The sequence below is a fragment of the Phyllostomus discolor genome, chromosome 7, assembly GCF_004126475.2.
Source record: "Phyllostomus discolor isolate MPI-MPIP mPhyDis1 chromosome 7, mPhyDis1.pri.v3, whole genome shotgun sequence".
Taxonomy (NCBI): Eukaryota; Metazoa; Chordata; class Mammalia; order Chiroptera; family Phyllostomidae; genus Phyllostomus; species Phyllostomus discolor.
The window spans coordinates 121,268,868-121,293,392 of record NC_040909.2 but is presented as its reverse complement, the minus strand read 5'-3'; the positions used below and the strand labels follow the sequence as shown (position 1 = coordinate 121,293,392).

Genomic DNA, 24,525 nt, shown 5'->3' with positions numbered 1-24,525 from the left:
CTTTTAATTGAATTATGACCTCTTTAGACTGGTTAAAGATATTATTTTTAAATATTTATCTCAAGGTTTCATTCTGTTTTTTTTTTTAATTGTTGTTGAATTACAGGTGTCCCCATTTCCCCCCCATTACTTTCCCCTGCCCTACCCACCCCCACATCCCACATTCAATCCTCTCCCCACCGTTGTCTTTTTGGTAAAGTGAGTGCATACCATGTAATATGTCTTTGAGTGGTATGTACCCAATTTTAATATACAACAATATGCAAAAATAAACACATTTAAAATAAATATTCATATGATAATAAAACATTATTTTTAGTTAATATATGTGATTTATAAAATATAAATATCTGAAAAGTAGATCCTTTCATGTGAACACCTGGAATATTCACATCTCTGTCCAGATAAACGAAATTGTTTATTTTTTAAAAGATTTTATTTATTTACTTTTAGAGAGGGAAGGGAGGGAGATAGAGAGAAAGAGAGAGAGAAACATCAATGTGCGGTTGCTGGGGGTCATGGCCTGCAACCCAGGCATGTACACTGACTAGGAATTGAACCTGCGACACTTTGGTTCGCAGCCCATGCTCAATCCACTGAGAAATTGTTTATTTTTAAGCTAGTTGGTAAAACAGATGTGAAAATTAGCTGACAGCCTGCCTGTTATTTCAGATTTTTCTGAATTTCAGTTTGACAAAGAAGATATCTAAAAATAAATATTTTTACTGTCTTATGAAAAAATTTCTCCTAAACATAGATCAACTCTTATTCTTCAAGTTCAAAATGCCAGATATTACATATTTCACTTAGTCCAAAATTGTTGCCAATGTGTGTATATTTTTCTTTAACTGTAGCTATTTTTCAAACTTCCAATTCAAAATATTCTAAGCAAATAACCTGTGAGAAGTAAAAGCTCTTTTACATTCCTGGCCATGTTTCTCATTGGAATGGCAGTTAAAAATGCCTGAATTGTTGTTTCAAACTACATGTCTATGCAAAGATAAAGGTCACTAGAATGATTACAAGTGAGGTTCTGTTTTTCCATTTTTTTCTCATAATACATTCAACACTTAATATTTCTATTTTTTTCTTTCTTTTACATTGTTTAAGTCTTTCGATATCCATCCAATTAAAAATATACAGTATGGTTGACTTATCTGACAGTGTTATTTTTTTTAAAGTTTTTATTTATCATTAGAGAGAGGGGAAGGGAGGGAGAAAGAGAGGGAAAGAAACATCAGTGTGTGGTTGCCTCTCGCATGCTCCACACTGGGGAGCTGGCCCACAACCCAGGCATGTACCCTGACTGGGACTCGAACCAGCAACTCTTCAGTTCACAGCCTGCACTCAGTCCACTGAGCTACACCAGCCAGGGCTGACTGTGTTATTTTTATGATCATTTAATATTGCTGATATTAAAAAGCTGGGTGCAAATGAACATTTGAATGGTTTTACTTTGGAGGCTATGCTGTCGTGGACAATACCCAGGAGTGGAATTCTGTGTTATTGAGTCAATATAGTAAAGATATAAAGATAAAGATATAGTAAAGATATATATAGTATAATATATACTATATGTTTACTATATATGTAAATATATATAACTAAAATATGAAACTCCCAAAAAGTTTCCCAAAATAGTTGCTCCATTTTATATTCTACCATAATACTACAAGAGTTCTCTGATTGCACCACATCATGGTCAACACTTGAGGTTGTCAATATTGTGTTTTTACTTTGCATTTCACATTTCTGTGAATATTGAAAATATTAAGCACATTGTAAAAGCGCTATTAAAATTTACTGATATATCATATGGAATGTGTGTCCAAATGTTTTGCCTCCCTTCCAGTTGGGTTGTTTGATGTGTCTTAATATTGAGATATGTGTCTTGATGCAATCTTTATGCCATTTTTTGACAAATATACACATTGTTGATGTTTTTTTCAATCTATGATTTGCTTTTTTCATTTTATTACAATATATTTTGATAAGCTTAAGGTTTAACTTTTGATAAAGTTTAATTAATATTTTATTCTTAGTACTTTCTATGTAGTCTAACACATATTTGCTTATCCAAAGATGGAAAAGTTAGTGCCTGGATTTCTTCAGAAGCTTTAGAATGCTAGGCTTTATATTTAGGATTATGACTGGTTTTGAAGGTGTGCAAGAGTTTAGATCCATTTTATTTCATATGGGTATTATGGAGAACAGGAATTAGGATGGACTCTGTTTTAAGGAATTGTAGCAATGACAACTTAAATAATAGGGCCCAGTTAGCTGCTTCTGGGCACAGCTATAATTATGCATATTTTAAGTCATTTCACCATATGATCTCACATATAAGTGGAAGCTAATTAACAAAACAAGCAAGCAAAATATAACCAGAGACATTGAAATTAAGAACAAACTGACAATAGCCAGAGGGGAGATGGGAGGAGATAATAGGGAGGAAAGGGGGAAGGGTTTTCAGGAACACGTATAAAGGATGCATGGCCAAAGCCAAAGTGGGGGTAGGATCAAGGGTGGGAAGTGGGGATGGCTGTGGTGGGGGGGAATGGTGGAAGAAATTGGAGACAAATATACTTGAACAACAATAAAAAATGTGAAAAAAGTTACTATCTTATCAACTAAATTTGCCTAGAGAGGCTCTGTCAGGGTTGGGTTTTTTTTTTAAATTTCTGTGATAAAACTACATTTTATCCCTTTAGTTTTTATTATATTTTTAATAATATTCTATTGATTATGCTATTACAGTTGTCCCAATTTTCCCCCCTTGCGCCCCTCCTCCAGCACCCCACACTGCTTCAGGCAATCCCCAGACTGTTGTTTGCATGTGTAGATCACGTCAATAGGTTCTCTGTCTACTCCATTTCCTATGTTGTACTTTAATTTACGTGCCCATGACTATTCTGTAACTATTTATTTGTACTTGTTAATCACCTTACCTCTTCACCCATTCCTCCAAACCCCCTCACATCTGGCAACCATCAAAACACTCTGTATCCATGATTGTCTCTGTTCTTCTTGTTGCTTGGTTTAGTTTTTAGAATCAATTGTTGACAGATATGTGATTATTGCCATTTTATTGTTTATAGTTTTGATATTCTTCATTTTCTTAAGTAAGTCCCTTTAACATTTCATATAATAATGGTTTCATGATTATGTACTCCTTTAGTTTTTTCTTGTCTGGGAAGCTTTTTATCTGCCCTTTAATTTTAAATGATAGATAACTTTGCTGGTAGAACAATCTTGGCTATAGGTTCCTGCTTTTCATGAATTCTTGTCAATCCTTTCCAGCCTGCAAAGTTTGTGTGAGTGTGTGTGTGTGTGTGTGAAATCATTAACAGTCTTAAGGGAATTATCCTGTAGATAAATATTTTTCTCTTGCTGCTTTTAAGATTTTATCTTTATCTTTATTTTTTGGTATTTTAATTATGATGTGTCTTGGACTGAGCCTCTTTGTATCCATCTTGCTTGGGACTCTCTGTGCATCCTGGAGTTGTATGTCTATTTCCTTTGCCAAATTAGGGAAGTTTTCTTTCATTATTCTTTCAAATAGATTTCCAATTTCTTGCTCTTTCTCTTCTCCTTCTTGCATGCCTATGAAGCAAATGTTGGACCTCTTTGTCCCAGAGGCTGTTTATACTATCCTCATTTTTAAAAAATTCTGTTTTGTTCTTGTTCCTATTGGTTGTTTTTTGCTTCCTTATGTTCTAAATTGTTGATTTGATTCTAGACTTCATCTACTCTACTGTTGATTCTCTGTAAATTGTTCTTCATTTCGATTAATGTATCCTTCATTTCTCACTAGATCTTTTTTTATGCTGTTGACATCCTCACTAAGTTCCTTGAACATCCTTTTAGTTAGTGTTTTGAACTCCTTATCTGATAGATTGCATATCTCCATTTTGTTTGGTTCTTTCTGTGGATTTTTGATCTGTTCTTTCATTTGGGTCATGTTTCTTTGTGTCGTCATTATGGCAGCCTCCCTTTGTTTGTTCCTATGTAGTAGGTAGAGTCTCTTTGACTCCATGTCTTGGTAGTGTGGCTTAATGTAGTAGGTGTTGTATAGGGCACAGTGGCACAACCTCTCCTATCACCCAAGCTGGGTACTTACTTGAGGTGTGCCCTGCATGCGAGCTGCGTACACCCTCCTATCCTGGTTGAGATTTAATTGCTGTATAGGTCAATGGGAGGGATTCATCCAGGCCAGACAGTGTCAAGGACTGGCTGTGACCACTGACCACCAACCTCTGTCCTCTGTGGAATATTAGCTGTGCAGAGGCAGGGTGCTGGTGTTCCAACATGATCTGTAGCTGTCCATTGGGTGTGCAGGCTCTGGGATTTCCTGGGTGGTTCAGGCCAAGGTCAGCTCCCACCTGTGTTCTGCCTGGGGTCACCTTGTATGAGCTATAAAACAATCTGAGATGGCTGCTACTTGTGCTGGGCTTAGAGATTCCCAGGAAAAACCAAGCTGTGAATCTAGGCAGGCTGCTACTAGTCCCAGGCCTGGGGCCACTTAGCAAGAGGACAGGGGTTGGAGGTTCACTGAGGCTGGCTGTTTCTCGTTCAAGAGGATTTAGGAAGTTGTAAAGCATGAGCCAAGACAAGCCATTTATATGGAAAAAAACACTGTTAACAGCTTGGGTGGGCTGGTAAATTGGGTGGGACAGAGTCTCCAGGGTGGACAAATAGTATTAGCCAGGTTGATGGAGTCTCAGATATGGTACTTGCTTACTGGCTCTGTGGCTCTGTGGGAGGAGAATTTAGAAAAAGGGCAATGGCCTCTGCCCACCTTTCTATTTGGGAGAAAGCTGTCCCGCACCTTTCACCTTGATGTCAGACACTTCAGTTTCCCCCTGTATGCCACTGGTGCCTTTCAAGCTGCCACCCCAGTGCTGGTTCTCCAAGGGAATGAGTCTGAGTAAGTCTCTGTGTGGGTTCTTTAGGAGGAACTGCTTGGGACTCCAGAAGTTTCTTCCATTAACTCAATCCCCACTGGTTTTTCCAGCCAAAGGTATGGGGACTTATCTTCTTGGCACTTGTATCCTGGGCTGGGGGCCCTGTTGTGGGGCTGGGACTCCTCATTCCCAAGATATCCTTCCCTAATTATATATACCACACATGGATGTGGGGCGAGACCATTCTGTGTCTCTGCCCTGACTATCAATTTGGATGGATGTGTTTTTATTTAATTCAGTAGTTGTCAGACTTCCATTCAAATCAGTTTTTGATGGTTCTAAGTGATGGTTGTCCTATATTTTAGTTGTAATTTTGATGTCATTGTGTGAGGAGGCATGCCGTGTTTACTTATGCTGCCTTCTTCCCCTTTAGTTTTCTTACGTTGTGATTGCCCACAATCTATGTATACTTTCTTGGTCATAGTTATAAAATATACTTCACTACTGTAGTTAAACTCTGTGCTTTATTTATCCTTTTATTGTTTCTGAATATTAATTATTTCATGTTTGTTTTCTCACTACTGTGAAGGACAGATATAAAAGATGTAATAAATTCTGCCATAATATCTTGTTTATTTTATAAATTTGCTGGATTCTTGACATTATCATGGAATTCACATGCCTAAGGGACATCATCAAGGAACAGTAATTAGAATGAATAAACAACAATCTGTGGCTTGAATTCCCACTTGGGTAATTGGTAGACCTTTTCTTCTTCAGAAAATGTTGGCAGTGTTCCCTTAAATGTACTTCAGCAGTCACTATGGTTCTCTTCTTACATAATTAATCTTGTCTCCTTTCTTTTCTCCATTGCTCCCTGAATTTCCCATGTCACTTCCTAATGCCCGTGTTAAAATCTCTCCTCATTCTCATTGCTGCTCCTTTTACTGAAACACAATAGTAAAAACCACAATTTTACCTCCTTTCCTATAGGTAAAATTTTGTAGTAGAAAAAGGCTCTCCCACGACAATTATTAGAAAATTCCTAAATGACTTGTTAGACCATAGAAGTAAATGGCCGTGGAGTAGACTTTGTGTCAGCGCACCCTAATGATTTAATTCTACTCCCAGAACCCCATTTCCATGCTGTCAGACAGGTGTGACTGAGAGTGATGTAATCCAATCTGCTGCCTCTGAGGACATCCCCTTTCAGGGTTAGAAACCATCTCTGTATCTCGATCACACATGTTATGTAATAAAATGTTTCGGAAATGCAGAGGCTGTAAATTTTTGACCCACGGGCAGGGATGTTTTGTGTGTGTGTGTATAAATTGCATATGTGACATTAAAGACTGTTTGCTCAGTAAGAGAAACAATACCAGTTTTTTCTTATCTAGCTATTATATTAATGACTTCCACCTAATGACAATATGGATTTTGCTTACTGTTAATCACCTTGGTAATAAATAGCTTTGTATAGAATATATAGATTCCATACATCATAGGAATTAATGGTAGAAATGAGTTTTTCTGTGGACAAACTTTAAAAAGACATATTGTGGTTAGTACCATCCTTTCCAACACTTTAATTTACTAAAGACTTGTATTGCTATGGGGCATGCAAGTGAATTAAGGGAAAAAAGCCAATTAAAATTTAGATGCACCGTAGGCAATTAAATACTCTCCTCCTTATATATCATTCCTGACTTTGTAGCATTCAAATTAATTATTGGATAGATCTCAAGAATGAGCTTTTTAAACTTTTTGTCAACATAAAAGACTCTTTAAAACCTGAGTAAGGCAAGGATTGAAGAGTATAGGCAATCATTTATTGTTTATACCAGGCAAGTTTCCAAAAGGAATTGGGGTGGGTTTTAAAACAGACTAAATTAAATCATTAAAACAGAGATTAAAGCATAAAACAAAAGAAGTCAACAAGCAACTTTAAACACTTTGTTTTATGATTAATATGTATTCAATCTTTTATAGGAAATCTATGAAACATTTAGTTCTATTACTCTGCTTTTGGTATCCTAAGAACAAACTATACAAGGTGTTAATAAATTACTTAGTAGAGATATTTCTTGTGCAAGTCACTTACTCTCCATAGATGTTCATTTTTTTCACTAGTACAGTGGCGTAATCAAAGTGCCTGTTCAATGACCTCACAGGGAATAACTTGATGTTCTCATAAGTATACATGTTTTAGCAAAAGAAATTTTTATATAGTAATCTCAAACTCTAAATAGAAATTTTAGATTGGTTATTCCAGAATTTACCACTTATAATTTCTTTTAGATTTGTTAATATATGATATTCTAAGGGAAACTACAGTTACTCCGTATCTGTTAAAAACTTACATTTTCTTTTTTTTATATATTTTATTTATTTTTAGAGAGGGGAAGGGAGGGAGACAGAGAGAGAGAGAATCAATGTGTGGTTGCCTCTCGCATGGCCCCCACTGGGGACCTGGCCTGCAACCCAGGCATGTGCCCTGAGTGGGAATTGAACCTGCGATGCTTTGGTCGTAGCCCGCACTAAATCCACTGAACTACACCAGCCAGGGCCAAAACTTACATTTTCTAATACACACCCTATGTCATGCTATTTATATACAATTTTCACATCATTTCAGATATTATTCCCAATACTTTTATTATGTAGATGAAAAAATTCAATTTCAGAAATATCAATAACTTATCCAAGGTCACAAAATTAGATTTCTAAAACAATGAAGTTTTAATCTTAATAGGTTAAAGCACAGTTAATTGGTTATATTTATTTACATTTCTCCATTTTTTAGAATGATGGATTAGAAAATTTACTTTAAATTAGACAAACTCAGAATTGGATAACTTTTATTGACCACTTATTTTGTAAAGTCGTTTTACTAAGTATACATTTAAAGTTCAATAACATTAAAGGCACATATTTATTTCAGAATCCAATTTTTAAAAAAATCACCTGTTTGCTTTTATGACATTACATGCATCCAAAGGCATATATACAGTGTCATAAATATAATTGTGTAGTGGAGGCAGGCATAAGAGGGTAAAGGGGGATAAATGGTGATGGACAGAGACTTGAATTTGGGTGCTAAACACACAGTACAATATACAGTTGCTGTATTATCGAATTGTACACTTGAAACCTATAAAATTTCATTAGCCAGTGTCACCCCAATAAATTCAATACATTTAAAAAAAATAATTGTATAAAAGAAGCTAACTATTCTTTCATAAATGTTTAAGTTTGACATTCTTATGATAACTAGAAGTTATTGACTCCACATAAAAAAGAACTACATGTATCAACGACAATATGTAATTTGGCCCAAAGTTTGGGAAGACCAAAAGAAATTAAGTTTAAGGTTTCAAGAAACTTCAATAAAAATTTCTTATACAATCTTTCCCATTAAATATAGAGTTAAAAACATTAATCTTGGAAAATAGAAAGGATCATAAATTTGTACACATACCAAATATAAGGACTTTATAAAATCAATGACAAAATATTGTGTCAAAATACTGTTATTCTCAAACTATTTTAAAATTAATGCATTATATTTGTATTATATTTTCCTTTAAAAATTCAAAATCAAGATAAAATTTCAGAATACTCAAAACCAAGGAGGAGGGTGGAAGCAAGGGAGGGAGGTGGGTTTGGCTGGGCTGGTGGGGAGCGGTGGGGAGAAAATACGGACAACTCTAATTGAACAGCAATAAAAAAAGCTTTCATAATACTGCTGTGTACAATGTGAAGCAAAAGTAGGTTTATAGTTGTGAGAAAACAAAACACAGAGTTTAGTCTTATATTATTGTTTAGTAATTACTGTATTATTGCCCATACAAACAACTGTAAACCTACTTTTGCCCCACCATGTATATGGCCCTCTGCTTGGTGGATAAAAGGACTAAGAATGCATAAGATATGTAAACTCACAGCAGCAACCAATATATTAACAGTATTTTTTCAATGTATAAAAGAAATACAGCAACTTCATGAATTCATTTTAAAAACAGTGTTTTCTAATTGCCAAATGTCAAACTACATCTAGGTGAGACAGGATTGTTGGAATATACTCAACCAAGTAGAAAAATAGTATTAATATAACTGCCTTCTCACCAGGAATATTGGTATACTGGAACTAAGTCACCGTATTTGTGTCAATTATATTTTCACACACTTCCTACATTCTCTTCACAATCTCTACATATGAAATATGTAACTATGTAACACACAGTTTATTACTATATTAGCGTGAACACCAATAGGCTTTCCATGTAACAAGGAGAATGCAAACGTTTGTTTCCTCTCCACCCAATCCCTGGCATTACTCTGCCCTCTCATCTGTAACAAACATTCCTATAATATAACCATCATTTCCTTTATTTTTTCAAAACAATATAGTTTAATCATACATAGATTATCAGTAGAAACATAGAGGGTAATTTTGCTTATCTATTGGTAAGTTTTATAAAATACACCTGACACTGTTATAGCTTTCTGGGGCTCAGTTCTTTGACTCAACATAATGTTTCTAGGAGTCATTGTGATGTGGCAGGTCGCTGTACTTCTATTTTAATTCATTTATATTCAATCTATGCATACACTATACTTCAATTATGAATACAATAATTCATTGTCTGTTTTCTAAAAGGTAATCATTTGTGCTGTTTTCAGTTTTGCCTTCACAAAAATATAGCTATGAATAAACTTGTATATATTTTCCAGTAGAGAGTAAAAGAGAATCTATTAACTCTCAGATTAGAATGACTGATTCAGTGTATACAGAAAATGCAGTTGTTCAGATTTATTCAAATTTACATAATGCCGATTGTTTTCCAATTGATCATACCCCTTTACAATACCACCAACAATTTATGATGAATTATTATTTTCAAAATATTTTATTTATTTATTTTTAGAAAGAGGTGAAGGGTGGGAGAGAGGGAGAGAAACATCAATATGTGGTTGCCTTTCATGCGCATCCTACTGGAGACCTGGCCCACAACTGGGCATGCGCCCTGACTGGGAATGAAACCAGCAACCCTTTGGTTCACAGGCTGGTGCTCAGTCCACTGAGCCACACCAGCCAGAGCTATGATGAATTATTTTTAATGTATAGTAACTTTTTGACAGTATACTGGGCGTCAAATGGTCTCATGGCTCAAATTTGCATTTTTATAATTGCAATGAAGTTGAGCTTCTTTCCTTAGACCTCTGCAATAAAACGTTGAAAAAATTCTACTTGTTTAAAAATATTTTGTATATTTATCTGTAAGTTAAAAATAGAAAGAACAAGCCTATTACATATTAATATAAACAACTTCATTTCATGAAAATAATTATATTTGCAAAATCACAACTAAAGGGAAGTTTGGCACCTAAAAATAATTTTGCAAATATCTTTAATGTATGCCTTTATAGAAGCATGTCTGCTCCAGCAGTACATCTGGGGGAAGCCATGATTTTGAGTTGAAATATGTGATAATCTAACTTTACACAGATATGCATTTGGAAAAGGAGATATTATTTAAAAGACTCTTTTAGACAATTGGGGATATTCTTCTTTGCTACCATGTCAAAATATGACTAGTGGTAATTTCTTAAAGGTTAGTAGTAGTGTAGAATCTGAAACCAGGTCAAAGGGCTTCTCATACTGTTACCTTAAATTCCACTGGTCACTGTTACCCCTTGTTTTTTATAATTAGTGATTCTGTTTGTTTATTTGTTTGTTTGTTTATTTATTTATTTATTGTTTTTAATTGAATTTATTGGGATGATATTGTTAATAAAATTATATAGGTCTACAATATATCATCTATATATTATACTGTGTGTTCACTACTCCAAGTCAACTCCCCTTCCATCACCATTTATTTCCCCTATTCCAATTTTTGCTTCCCCACTCTGGTAATTACCATGCTGTTGTCTGTGTTTTTTGTTTTGTTTTGTTTTGTTTGTTTTTCTTAATGCCTTTACTTTTTTCTTTTTTTAATTTTATTTTAATCATTGTTCAAGTACAGTTTTCTGCCCTCCACTCCCATTCCAGCCCACCCACCCATCCCTCCTCACTTCCCTCCCATTACCACCACCCTCTAGTTTTTGTCCATGTGTCCTTTAAATTTGTTCCTGTAAACCCTTCCCATTCTCCCCTGAAATTCCCTCCCATTCGCCCCTGAAATGCCTTTACTTTTTTCACCTAATCCCACAACACCCCTCTGACAGTTGTCAGTCTGCACTCTACTTACGAGTCTGTTCTAAAGGGCCTTCTTTAAGGAAAACAGAAAGGAGAAGAAGGAAGAGAAGTAGGAGAAAAAAATAGAAGAGGGGGCAGAGGAAGAAGAAAACTGAGGAACATAGTTAAAAGAATAAAATGGCAATAAATGTGTACCTATCAATAATCGCTTTAAATGTAAGTAGCTTAAATGCTTTAATCAAAAGACATAGGTTAGTTGAATGGATCAGAAAACAAGAAATATCTATATACTGTCTACAAGAGACCCACCTCGGAATAAAAGCTACACACTGACTAAAAATAAAGGAATAGACAAAGATATTTTATGTACATGGAAATAAAAATAAAGCTGGGGTAGCAAAACTTATATCTGACAAAACAGACCTTAAAACAAAGGCTATAGTAACAGACGAAGTAGACTACATAATGATAAAGGGAGCAATCCAACAAGAACCTTTTTAAAAGTGTATTCACTCAACATAGGAGTACCTAAATATGTAAAGCAGATCTTGATTGACATAAAGGGAGTGTTGACAGTAATATTGTCATAGTCGGGCATTTTAACACTCTACTGACTTCAATGGATTGGTCTAGCAGACAGAACATCAACAAGGAAACATCAGCCTTAAATCACACACTAGATAAGATGGATTTAATTGATTTTTTTCAGAGCATGTTACCCCAGTGCAGCAGGATATCATTCTCTTTTGTTTTGCATTTTGTATATTTGTTTTCAAGTATATTTTATTGATTATACTATTACAGTTGTCCCACTTTTTCTCCCCTTATTCCCCTCTGCCCTGCACCCCTCTCCCACCAGCATTACCCCCTCCTTCATTCATGCTATAGGTCATATATATAATTACTTTGGTTTCTTCATTTCCTATACTACTCTTAACCTCCCCTTGTCTATTTTGTACCTAAAATTTATACTTCTTATTCTCTGTACTTTTTCCCCCATCTTCCCTCCTTTCCCTCCCTGCTGATAACCCTCCACGTGATCTCCATTTCTGTGATTCTGTTCCTGTTCTAGTTGTTCATGTAGTTTGTTTTTGTTTTTGTTTTTAGATTCAATTGTTGATAGTTGTTGTGAGTTTGTTGTCATTTTACTGTTTACATTTTTTATCATCTTCTTTTTCTTAGATAAATCCCTTTAACATTTCATATAATAAGGGCTTGGTGATGGTTAATTCCTTTAATTTGACCTTATCTGGGAAGCACTTTATCTGCCCTCCCATTCTAAATGGTGGCTTTGTTAGATAGAGTAATCCTGTATGTAGGTCCATGCCTTTCATGACTTTGAATATTTCTTTCTAGCCCCTTCTTGCCTGCAAGGTTTCCTTTGAAAAATCAACTGATAGTCTTATGGGAACTCCTTTGTAGGTAACTGTCTAGACCACATTTTAGGACACAAAAGAAGTTGTAATAAATTTAACAATGTTGAAATTGTATCAAGCATCTTCTCTGACCATAATGGTAGGAAACTAGAGATCAGTCACCAAAAAAAAAAACAAACCAAACCAAAACAAACAAACAAACAAAAAACAATAGCTGAGAAACACACACAAAGACATGGAGGCTAAATAGTATATTGCCAAACAATGAATGGGTTAACAATGAGATCAAGGAAGAAATCAAAAGATACCATGAAGTAAATGAAAATGAGAGTACAACAACCCCAAATCTATGGGACACAGTGAAAGTAATTCATAGCAATACAGTCTTTCTCAAGAAACAAGAAAAATCTCAAATAATCTAAGTTTATACTTAAAGAAACTTGAAAGAGAACAACAAACAAAGCTTCAAGTACCGCATATAGAAGGAAAGACACAATAAAGATCACAACAGAAATAAACAAAATAGAGTCTAAGAAATATAAAATATCAATGAAACCAAGATCTGGTTCTTTGAAAAGATGAGGCTGACAAACATTTAACCAGATTCATCAAGAGAAAAAAGAGAGAGGACCCAAATAAATATAATCAGAAATGAAAGAGGGGCAGTAACAACTGACACCAAAGAAATACTTGTGTTTTTCTGGATAAAGAAAAGAATAATCATGTTGGGCACAGGTTGAAAATAAAATGTTTGATTGGGTATGTTAAGTTTTAAAAGCCTATTAGGCATACAAGTAGTGACAACAAGTGGGTGTTTGGATCTACAAATCTGGAGCTGAGGGCAGGAAGAACAGCAGTTAAAAGCATGGTTGTAGGTGAGAACACAGTGAGACAGAAAAGATGTCTGAGGACCGAGGTATTGGCACTTCAGGCACAGAGACTAGGGAGGTCAGGCAGCCCCAGCAGAGGGGAAGTAAAAGGCAGAGGCCTGGGAACTAAGAGGAAACTGAGAGAGAAAGGAACCTTAGGAGTGAAGTGAAGAAAGTCAAAAGAGGTACAGTGACATGAAACATTTTAGTCATTTTATCTTGACATTGTAGAGAATAATTTTTTAAAATACTTTATATACAGTAAAACATTTCCTAACAGTATAAGGACTAATTTATGACTTAATTTTAATTAGTCCAATTAAAATGTTTGGATCTGAAATATGGTTATTTAAAAGTTCTAGATTAATGGTTGAGTGATTTTGCACTTGATGTTAAAAATTTTCATTTGATAGCACTAAATTAGTTCATAAATCATGTCCAAATCCACTAGTTAATTAGGTAGAGAAATGAGTGTACATATGTTCTATGTCATTGCATTCTCATATTAATTATTCTCCATGATGTATTCCAATGAAGAGAGATTATAATTTGATTCAACCTAAAATGACTACAAGAAGTTTACAAGGTGCTATGTATTCATAAGTTGTGTGTATGTCTGTATCATGAGAAGTTTTCAAGATCCTATGTCATTCACCAGTTGTGAGTTTTATAGATAGATAGATAGTTATAGATGTAGATAGATAGATAGATAGTTATAGATGTAGATAGATAGATAGATAGATAGTTATAGATGTAGATATCAACATGCAGCTTTGAAAATTATTAAAAAGTGGTGTTGGACATAGTGGGTATAATTAATGGCTATGTACATCTTGTAAGAGTAGTCATATTCTCAAATGCTTTTATCTAATAGTTTTGAAATTAAAAAGTTGAATTAAACAGAACCAAAACTATTCTGAAGAAGCCATCACTTTCCTAAATTTTAGAATGTCTAAGTTAGATTGCATAGTTCCTTTATAGAGCATCTTCAATCACTACCAACTAAAAGCTATATTGCAAACTCTGCAATTACAGTGTTCAATTTTATGTACCATATAATACTACTTCTTACTACATTTTTTACTTATATAAATCCATAAAATTGGTGAGGACACAGAATCTCAAAACCTTCCTTATAGTACTTTTAGGTTGATTAAATTTAATAGCTATTTTCATCACTGGATCATATGACAAAGAATATAGACCACAAATATACACACACACACAGATGAGTCACAGCATTATCTACATATTGTTATCATTTCATCAGTCCCTACATTATCTATGCAGGAACATTGAATGTACAGTCATTTTTTCTTTTTGGAGCAAAATCTTTAAAATCTGAAAAAATAGACAAACAAAATTCCATACTTCTAATACACATGTTTTAAATATATAAATAAATAATATTAATATAAATTTTACTAAATCTGAAAGATCATAATAATGCCTTCCTGGGAATTAGAAAGAGCAAATAGTTTCTTTTTTAAGAATTAACTGTCTTTCTTTTTTTCTTTTTTTATTGTTGTTCAAGTACAGTTGTCTCCATTTTTCCCCTCTACCCTCCTGCCCCACTCGTTCCTGCCACCCACCCTTGATCCTACCCCCTTTGGCTTTGTCCATGTGTCCTTTATTCAGGTTCCTTGACAACCCTTCCACTATTTTCCCCTATTATCCCTCTCTCCCCTCTCCTCTGGAAATGTGAGCAAAATGAAAAGGGAACCAACTGTACAGGAAGATATATTTACAGATGATACCTTGGACAAAGATTTGATCTCCAAAATATACAAAGAACTCACACAATTCCAGTCCAGGAAGACAAACAATAAAATTAAAAAATGGGCAAAGGACTGAACAGACACTTCTCCGAGGAGGACATACAGAGGGCCTGGAGACATATGAAAGTATGCTCAGCATCACTAGCCGTCAGAGAGATACAAATTAAAACCACAATGAGATACCACTTCACACCGGTCAGAATGAACAAACGGCAAGAGCTGGTGAAGTTGTGGAGAAAAGGGAACCCTAGTGCACTGTTGTGGGAATGCAGACTGGTGGAGCCACTGTGGAAAACACTATGGAATTTCCTCAATAAATGAAAGTTGGAACTGCCTTTTTACCTGGCAATTCTACTCCTGGGATTATACCCTAAAAATCCTGAAACAGTAATTCAAAAGCAAGTATGCACCTCAATGTTCATAGCAGCACAATTTACAAAGCCAAGTGCTGGAAGCAACCTAAGTGCCCATCAGTAAATGAATGGATCAAAAAACTGTGATACGTTTACACAATGGAATACTATGCAGCAGAAAGAAAGAAGGAGCTCCTACCCTTCTGAATAGCATGGATGGATCTGGAGCGAGTTATGCTAAGTGAAATAAGCCAGGAACTGAAAGACAAATACCATGTGATCTCACCTTTAACTGGAACCTAATCAACAAAACATACAAGCAAGCAAAATATAACCAGAGACATTGAAATAAAGAACAGATTGACAGTAACCAAAAACAGCCATTAATTTTCAGTTAAATTCTTACTGATGTGTATTGCATACCTGGTTCAAACAAATAATTGTCGATATGGAAGAATGCAAAGTATACATTTGTAGAGTCATGATTTTTTTTCTTAATGAATGTCAGGATTTGGGGAAGTTGGGGGCATCACTTGACTCAGTTTCTGGAATTGTATTCCTAAGAGCACAGTTCTCATCTGGTCTCCTCATCTCTTTGTCTCTTACTCCCTCCTCTCACCTTCTCCCTCCTTCTCCTCTTCCTAACTGAGAAGCTTTACCAATGACTGGGAGGTAATAATGCTCTCATCTTTTTCTTTGTCATTGTTTTGCTTTAAATTTACTGTAGCAAACAGCATATAATCAGCCTTTACTAATTTAAATCCAAGATAATCAAAAGTTCTAGGACTGCTAAATTGGAAGAAAGAAAAAAATGTAGAAGAGCATAATAGTATATATTTGAAAAACTACACTTGTTCAAATAATCCAAGTTTATTATAAGTCTCAATAATTGGGTACTACAGGAAGAAAATTCTGATAGGTGTGTAAAAGAATTTTCTAATTCTCACATTTTTCATTAGGAGTGGATAGCAATAGTGACAAATACTTTTGTAATGGTTTATAAATGCCATTTCTCCAAGTGGCATGCTTGTATTAACTTATATAAAAACTGACACAAACTTAAAGGATAGGTTATAAATAGGTTCATTCACATTTTGACAGAAAACAGAATGGGAGGGAAGTAACCTGTCCAACACCACAAAACAGTAAATGGCAACACTGAGATGTACTCCAGGTACTTTATTCAAGAGTTATCACGTAACATGTTTATTCTACTTAGATAAGCCCTGGGTAGGTTCATTACCAAATTATGGTAAAAAAAAATATTCAGCATGTGATAGGAGCTCTGTTACATTTTTACAAGCAATATCCCATTTGATCCTCATAATACAACTATGGGATAATTTCTAGTATTAAACTCATCTTATTTGGATATAGCAGTAAACCCAATATCAGAGTAATGATAAACAGCAGAGTATATCTTTTCCAGTTGTATAGTCTAGAATCCAAGCTCATAGTCAATAACTTCAACTGCTTCTTAAAAACCCCAGACTCTGGAAATAATATGTTCATTAATAATATCAGGTGTTTATGCAAGCTGGGGACACTGTTAAATAGATTTAAATGTCTGACATTGATTAAATGTCCAACATAACATTACTGTACTTCAAGTTTTCTCCATGCCTGAACTGGACTGCCTTTGGAATTATAATAATTTATAGCTTTAAAGATAAATGAATCAATAAATTTAATAAAAACTAAGATTATGAAGCAAGGACAATATTTGCGGCAGAAAGAGAAGAAATTGAAAAGGTTGAATTTTGAAGAAAATTTCTAGTTATATTTTATGTAGTTACCATAAATATATTGATCTTTAATATGAAATTCCATATCTTTGGGAAAAATGAGTTTTATATGCAGGTTCCGGCACAAATAATGCCCTTTTCATTGCAATATCTTTTATCACAAAATCATAAACATGTAATTGTGTAACATAACAATATGACACTCAAGCACACCATATCTTAGGTAAAATGTTCAAATTAAAGCTATAAATTATTACACTCATATTATCACAACCACACTTAAGCAGGCCTCACTTCTGTTGAAGCCTGTATGGATTGACTCTGGGTATAATGAGTTAAGGATATTGTCAGCTGTTTTCTTTATTGGGTAGAGATTTCTTACATTTTCCCATTCCTCGGGGTTCATACAAAAAAATACAGCACTTATATCAGAAAAGAATTCAATACTAAAATTCTGAATTTAAATCTGAGCCATTGAGTGTTACAGAAAGCTTGCGGTTTTAGGAAATAAGGAATTTGCAGAAATTGTGGGAAACCACCAGTGATGAGTTCAATTGTTGGTAGCACCAAAACAGGTATATAAATAAGAATTTTGGTAAGCTGGTAGAACAACTTCACCTTTAACACACACTACAGTCCATGCAGCTACTGGCCAAGGCATAATGATGCTGACACTTTTAATTTACATTTCAAATATGTTAAAAGTGTGTTCTTTGGCAAAATCTAACAGAGAAACCAGTGACAATTAAAGATATTCTGGCAAGTGTAGTTCTAAGATTTAAAGGCATTTAATACAATGGAAAGAATAGAAAACAGTGGCAATGAATTCTGACTGCTTATCTATTCATCTGTATGTTTATGATGTTCATAGTTATATCCATATTTACCCCAATCCCTAGCCATACATCTATCAGCATCTGTTTAATTTCCAATTCTAGAGCTATACCTAGCACATGGTCCTAACATTATGAATTTGCCTTTCTCACACATGATGCCTTCTTCAGGAATTTTGTATTTGATAGAAGCTTCAGATCATTTACTTTCAGCAAATGATATAATTATTCAAATATTGCCACAGCCATCTTTTCCTTTAATAGTACAATTACTGCCATCTTCACATAGCCATGAGTTATTTGCTGTGCTTCATGTACCCAGATATCAATAGGGTATGCTTGATTTATTCTCACAGAACAGTCATTACTTTAACATCTACTTGTTCCTGTGGTTTCCTCATTCATTTTGAAATTAAATAGGTTAATAGTTTGCTTCAGCAGATAATTCTCTGTATTATCACCTGCTTCATTTCTAAGAACTGTATAACCAAAGCAAAATTGTAAGATAATTCATATCTACAAATCTTACTGTATGTCACGATAAATCACTGTGAAAATGTTGGTATTATAACACAATTTATCTCAGCCATAGCATGCCAGATTTAGATGGAAGGGCAGTGGATTTTGAATCATAACAGTAATGAAATTGATTTTTAGTGCCTGTATTTTTAGGTTCCAGAAAATACATTAGGCAATTCCACATGAATTCTCTTACTTAACAATCACATTTTGAGATTTGGGTAATGTTACGACTTTTATGTTAAATAAGGCCCCTCTGTCTCCTTCACTCTGTTTCACCACTCCTCCTGTCTATTTCTCCCCAATCTCGTTATAAGCAGTAATATGCTACAGAGTTTTTTAAAACTGAATTTATTGGGGTGGCATTATTTAATAAAATTATACAGGTTTCAAGTATATAACTCTACAATATATCACCTGTATGTTGCATTGTACATTCACCACCTCAAATTAGGTCTCCTTCTGTCACCATATTTTTATGTTTAGAATTTAAGAGATGTAGCTGTAAACCTTTGACCAAAATGGAAATCACAAAGGAATTTAGAAAACAGTTTGAATAGGTCTGCTGGAGGATGTAGCTTATAAAGGAAAGGAAAGGAAAGGGAAGGGAAGGGAAGGGAAGGGAAGGGAAGGGAAGGGAAGGGAAGGGAAGGGAAGGGAAGGGAAGGGAAGGGAAGGAAAGGGAAGGAAGGGAAGGGAAAGGAAAGGAAGAAAGGAAGGAAGGAAGGAAGGAAGGAGGGAAGGAGGGAGGGAGAGAGGGAGAGAGGGAGGGAGGGAGGAAATTTAAAGTTTTAAGTGTTTTTATACTCTAGAGAAACTGCTACATAAGTGTGTACTGGTGAACTTTTACAAAGATGTTGATGAAAACACAGTGGACAAATTCTAAAGCACCCAAATATCCAGCAACAGTAGAATGAATCAAGGGAGTATGTATGTCTAAGACAGTATATTCCCATATAGGAGTGGTTCTCAGAATGTGATCCATGGATCCTTGAAGGTCCTGAGGCATCGTTAGGGGATCCACTAGATAAAACTATTTCCATAATAATATTAAGTCATTATTTACCTGTTTCACTGTGCTGGCCTTAGTTCTCATGGTACAAAAGTAATGGCGGGAAAAACAGCTGGTGCATTAAAGAATCTTAATTAGTCGTCTCAAACTATACCAGTATTTACCAGTCACTGAATTCTTTACTGTAACATACCTACAATGCAAAAAAAAAAAAAAAAGGAAAAGAGAAAGGAAGAAAGGAAACCCAGTTGTACTTAAGAATGTTTATGTTGAAGCTATAAATAATTTCATTAATATCAATCCACTAGTATCCTTGTTTTTAATGAGGTTTGTGGCCAAGTAAAAAGTATGAAAAAGGCCCTTCTTGTTCCTGCAAAAATATAATGGTTGTCTCAATGAAAAACAGTTATATGCTTGAACTGGCAGCTGAGCCAGCCACTTTTTTGATGAAACAAACTTTTTACTTAGTGTGGTTACTTTTAACATAAATTATGGTTAGTTGCACTTGCCTATTTGGTATATGTTTTCTTAAAAAAAAATTAACTTGACTTGTTCCTTCAAGGAAAACAACGGACAGGATTTGTTGTCGATTATAAAGTCTGAGTTTCCAAATAAAATTAACTTATTGTGGTTGGCCATTTGAAAATGAAATAATAAATGCACACTTCAAATTTTCTCAGCTTCAATTTAAGTAGGGTGAAGGCTGCAAGATCCAGTACACAAAATCCCTTTGGGGCTCTCAGTAATGTTTTAGAATGTAAGCAAACCTAAGACAGGGTTGAGAACTACTGCTATATAGCAATAAACATATATGCTCATTTCAGCATAGGTTGACCCTACACATAGAATGTTGGTAAAAAATAGCAATTATGTAAAAATATAATTCTATTGCATACACATTTTACACAATAACTAAAATGAGAAAAATCAGAAAAGGCAATACATAGAAATAAAAAATTATGTATTTTCATTCATTTTAGAAAAATTATATCTTGTGAATGTGTTTTTTAAATTTTTAATTTTTCTTTTAGGATTTGGAAAGTTTCAATTATAAATTACCATAACATATTTTATTTATTTATTTTCAGAGAGGGGGAAGGAAGGGAGAGAAAGAGGGAGAGAAACATTGTTGATTGTCTCTAGCACACCCCAAACCTGAAACCTGGCCCACAACCCAGGCATGTGCCATGAGTGGGAGTCGAACTGGCCACCTTTGAGTTTGCAGGCTGGTGCTCAGTCTGAGCACACAAGCTAGGACCTATAAATTACCTTTCATATAACTGTATAAATTGCTTATAAATTATTAGCCAGATAAGTGATCATTTATGGGTAGAATGTCAAACACTTGGTCTGTGAACATATGCAATATTAAACAAAAAGTAACTGCATGTAATAGAACTTACTAGATAAACTGATAAAACAAAATTACTCTTCATTTTTAAAATATGAAAACAAGATTTTATGTTTAGGTCACATCTCTTCAGTATTAAATTTCACTAAATACTTCCCACTTTTTATAAATATTTTTAACAACTGACAAAATTGTAAATGTTTAGTTGTAAAAATCAGAAGCATAAAGTATGCACAAAGACACATTCTTGCAATTTTTGAATTAATATTTTCCAAAGTTTGAATTAATATTCTCATATAGATAAGGAATATGATAGATATAATATACAGTAATTTACATAAATAGTACATTAATATACTTCTCTATATTTACAGTAATCACTTTTGATAAGTGACTTCTAATCAACATGTCATAAATTCAGGCATATGTGTATATATATATATACACATGCATAACTTATACAAAGCTTGGGGATGTGATAAAATTACTATACTGCTCTTTAAACCCTATTAGTTAAAATATCTATTACTCTAACAATTAATTCCTTTTTGTTTTAGGTTAACAGGATTCCACCTGCCTCCACCAGTGACAAGTACCAAATCTGTGTTCTCACTACGTTTGACCAGTGATTTTGCAGTTAGTGCTCATGGGTTTAAAGTATATTATGAAGGTAAGTGGTGGTGATATAAAAGGACCGCGGCACAGTGTAATGTAGTCAAGCTGAAATTCTCTAGGGTGGAAATGGAAGAATCATCTGGAAGAAAAATGCAGTTCTTCTTGTGATCTTAAATCCTGTCCTCAAATTCACTTTTTTATTCATCATTAATGTACGTGTATATTAAAATGCTAGAATTAATTGGTTCTTATGTTCCATGGCAGTGCACCTAGACAAAGAAAAGTTTTTCCCTTAAATCTTAGGAGATGAGACCACTAAATCGCTAAAGGGTTAGATGTTAACAAAAGGGAACAAAAGGTGAGAGAAACAGGAAACTAGGACTGATTAGAGAATCAGGCACCCTGGTCTCAGCCCTGTTCTCCCCTGAGCTTTGCTTCTCCGCCAGGAAACAAACTAGTAGTCTGTCTCTGCAGGTTGGAGTCCGGAGTAAAAGGCCACTAAGATACGAGAATTAACATCTTCCATTGTAAACTAACCTTTCCAGACCTACAGTTCTATAATACCTTAATAACAAAATGGAAACTTAAAAAGTTCTTGATACTGAAGGGTTTTTTGTTGTTTTTGTTTAAGACTTTATTTATTTATTTATTTTTAGAGGGAGGGGAAGGCTGAGGGAAAGAGAGGGAGTAAAAGTGAATGCGAGAGAGGCACCTGATCAGGGGCCTGGCCTGCAACCCAGGCATGTGGTCTGACTGGGAATCCAACCGGTGACCTTTTGGTTTGCGAGATGACATTGAACTCACTGAGCCACACCAGCCAGGGCTGTACTGAAGGTTTTTATCTAGAAGTTTATTACAAATTCATTTGACATCAAAACATGACCTGAACTGATTAGAGGTCATTTATAATCTTTATTTATCCTACATAGTTAGGGACATCATGTGTCACTACAGAAATATTGTTTGATAATGGGTTGTTAGCCCAGGCTCTGTTGAGGGTATTAAAACTCTATAGAATCTGCATTTTTTTTTAAATGTCAGAAAATTCTAATGCAAAATAACCTATTCCTGAGGCTTTGAGAGAGGTCACGGACTTGTAAATTTTTTCTGTATTTAATTTGACAATATTCTCACCTAGTTTAGTAACAGCCCATGCCTTATCCATAGGAATAGTAGGTCAGAGTTCACCACACCTCCCAGGACTCTATCCACTAGACCTAATATTGTCATAAGAGATACACAAACATAGTAGCAGGGGTGGTTACTCTCTAAAGCACTTGATAATTCAAAATATGACATGTTAAAAAGCATGCTAGAGGACAATCATATAGGAAGTACAATTGCTGTAGGATAAAGGTTAACAGTTTACATTTCATCCAGTGCTACCTTTCTCACTAGGAAATAAAAATACCCTCTAGCAAACAATTCGGTAAAAATATTTTCTCTTTTTCACATCTTAAACTATGCCACATTACAACAGTGCTGATCACTATTTTCCACCTAATACATTTCTGAACTGTCTTGTCTAGCAAGGGTGGATGCATTCCAGCACTTATTTTCCTCCATTGTGTGAGTAATAATCATTATTTTAAAGGTGTTTTTGCAACAGTTGAATATTTTTATCTTGGCAACTTAATTTCTAGTTTAAAACACAGTGATTTCATTTTAAATAATGTAATTTTGGCAACATTGAAGGAATCAGTAATACAATAAGTTTCTACTAAAGCCTCCTTAATGGAAAAACCTGTCTCTGTGCATCAACATACAGAGATATTTTGGGTTTGTTGATTCTTTCACTAAGTACTAAGTATGCTGAAAATGTAGCAACTTGGAAGATGAATTATGATGTCGGTGTTTTCTGGTGTGACTGTCAAGTTTTATAAAATATGCTAAAAAATATTTTCTAAGCTCCCTATTGTTTCTATATATGCAACATTAAATTTCTGCCTGACTTTTCCGCTTCAGTGAAATGGACTCATATATCTTCAGGACATTTAAATGCATGTGTGGGAGTTCCTGACTTAAAATACAAGCTGCTAGGCATCCAGGTAGTATTAAGGAAATGGCTACCATGCTGCAGAAATCTTCAGGTATTGATTTATGATGAGCATCCTTTACTGTGTATATTAGTTTTATATTGCTACCAAAACAAATGACCACACATGTAGCATCTTAAAACAGCAGAAATATATCTCATATTGTCTGCTCAGGATCTCAAAGGCTGAAATAAAAATGTCAGCATCTTGGGCTCTTATCAGAAGATTCTGCAAAGAATCTACTGCTCATAGCTCCTACAGGCCTCGCTCTTCCTTATACTCTCTTTCCGGGGCCCTATATCTGAAAGCCAATGAATGACTGGGGCAGCGAGGTGCTCTCACACTTGGAATCTCTCAGCCTTCATTTCCTGACACATCTCTCTACTATCTTCTTTCCCTGCACTTATCTGACTTCAGCTGGAGATATTTTTCAGCTTTTAAAGATCTGTATGATTGCCTCCATTCCTCCCACCCTGGGTAATCAAGGCTAATGTCTCTCTCTGTTAAAATCCTGAAACTTAGCTATATCTGAAATATTTTTTTTGCCATGTAGCATGACATATTCACAGGTTCCTTAGGAGATTTTTTAGGGGAAAAGTGATGGGCTTCATTTATCTCATTAGGATATTGTTCCAAAGTAGATTGTTACAATTTTGTTACTGTTTTTATTATGCAACTTTTTATTAAGTTACACTTTTTAAGAAATGTGTGACAGACCCTGGCTGGCGTAGCTCAGTGACCTGAGCGTGGGCTGCAAACCAGGCATTGCAGGTTCGATACCCAGTCAGGGCACATGCCTAGGTTGCAGGCCATGGTTCCCAGCAACTGCAGATTGATGTTTCTCTCTCTCTCTCTTTCTTTCTCTCTCTCTTTCTCTTTCCCTTCCCTCTCTAAAAATAAATAAATAAAATCTTTAAAAAGAAATGTGTAAC

General features: G+C 34.8%; 1 protein-coding gene across 1 annotated transcript in view; it reads left to right on the top strand.

Moving 5' to 3' along the window:
• CSMD3 (CUB and Sushi multiple domains 3) overlaps positions 1-24,525 on the top strand; it is an 893,237-nt gene that overhangs the window by 97,134 nt on the left and 771,578 nt on the right. The window contains 1 exon segment of the mRNA XM_028533680.2: positions 21,500-21,612. Coding sequence (XP_028389481.1) covers positions 21,500-21,612 — 113 coding nt within the window.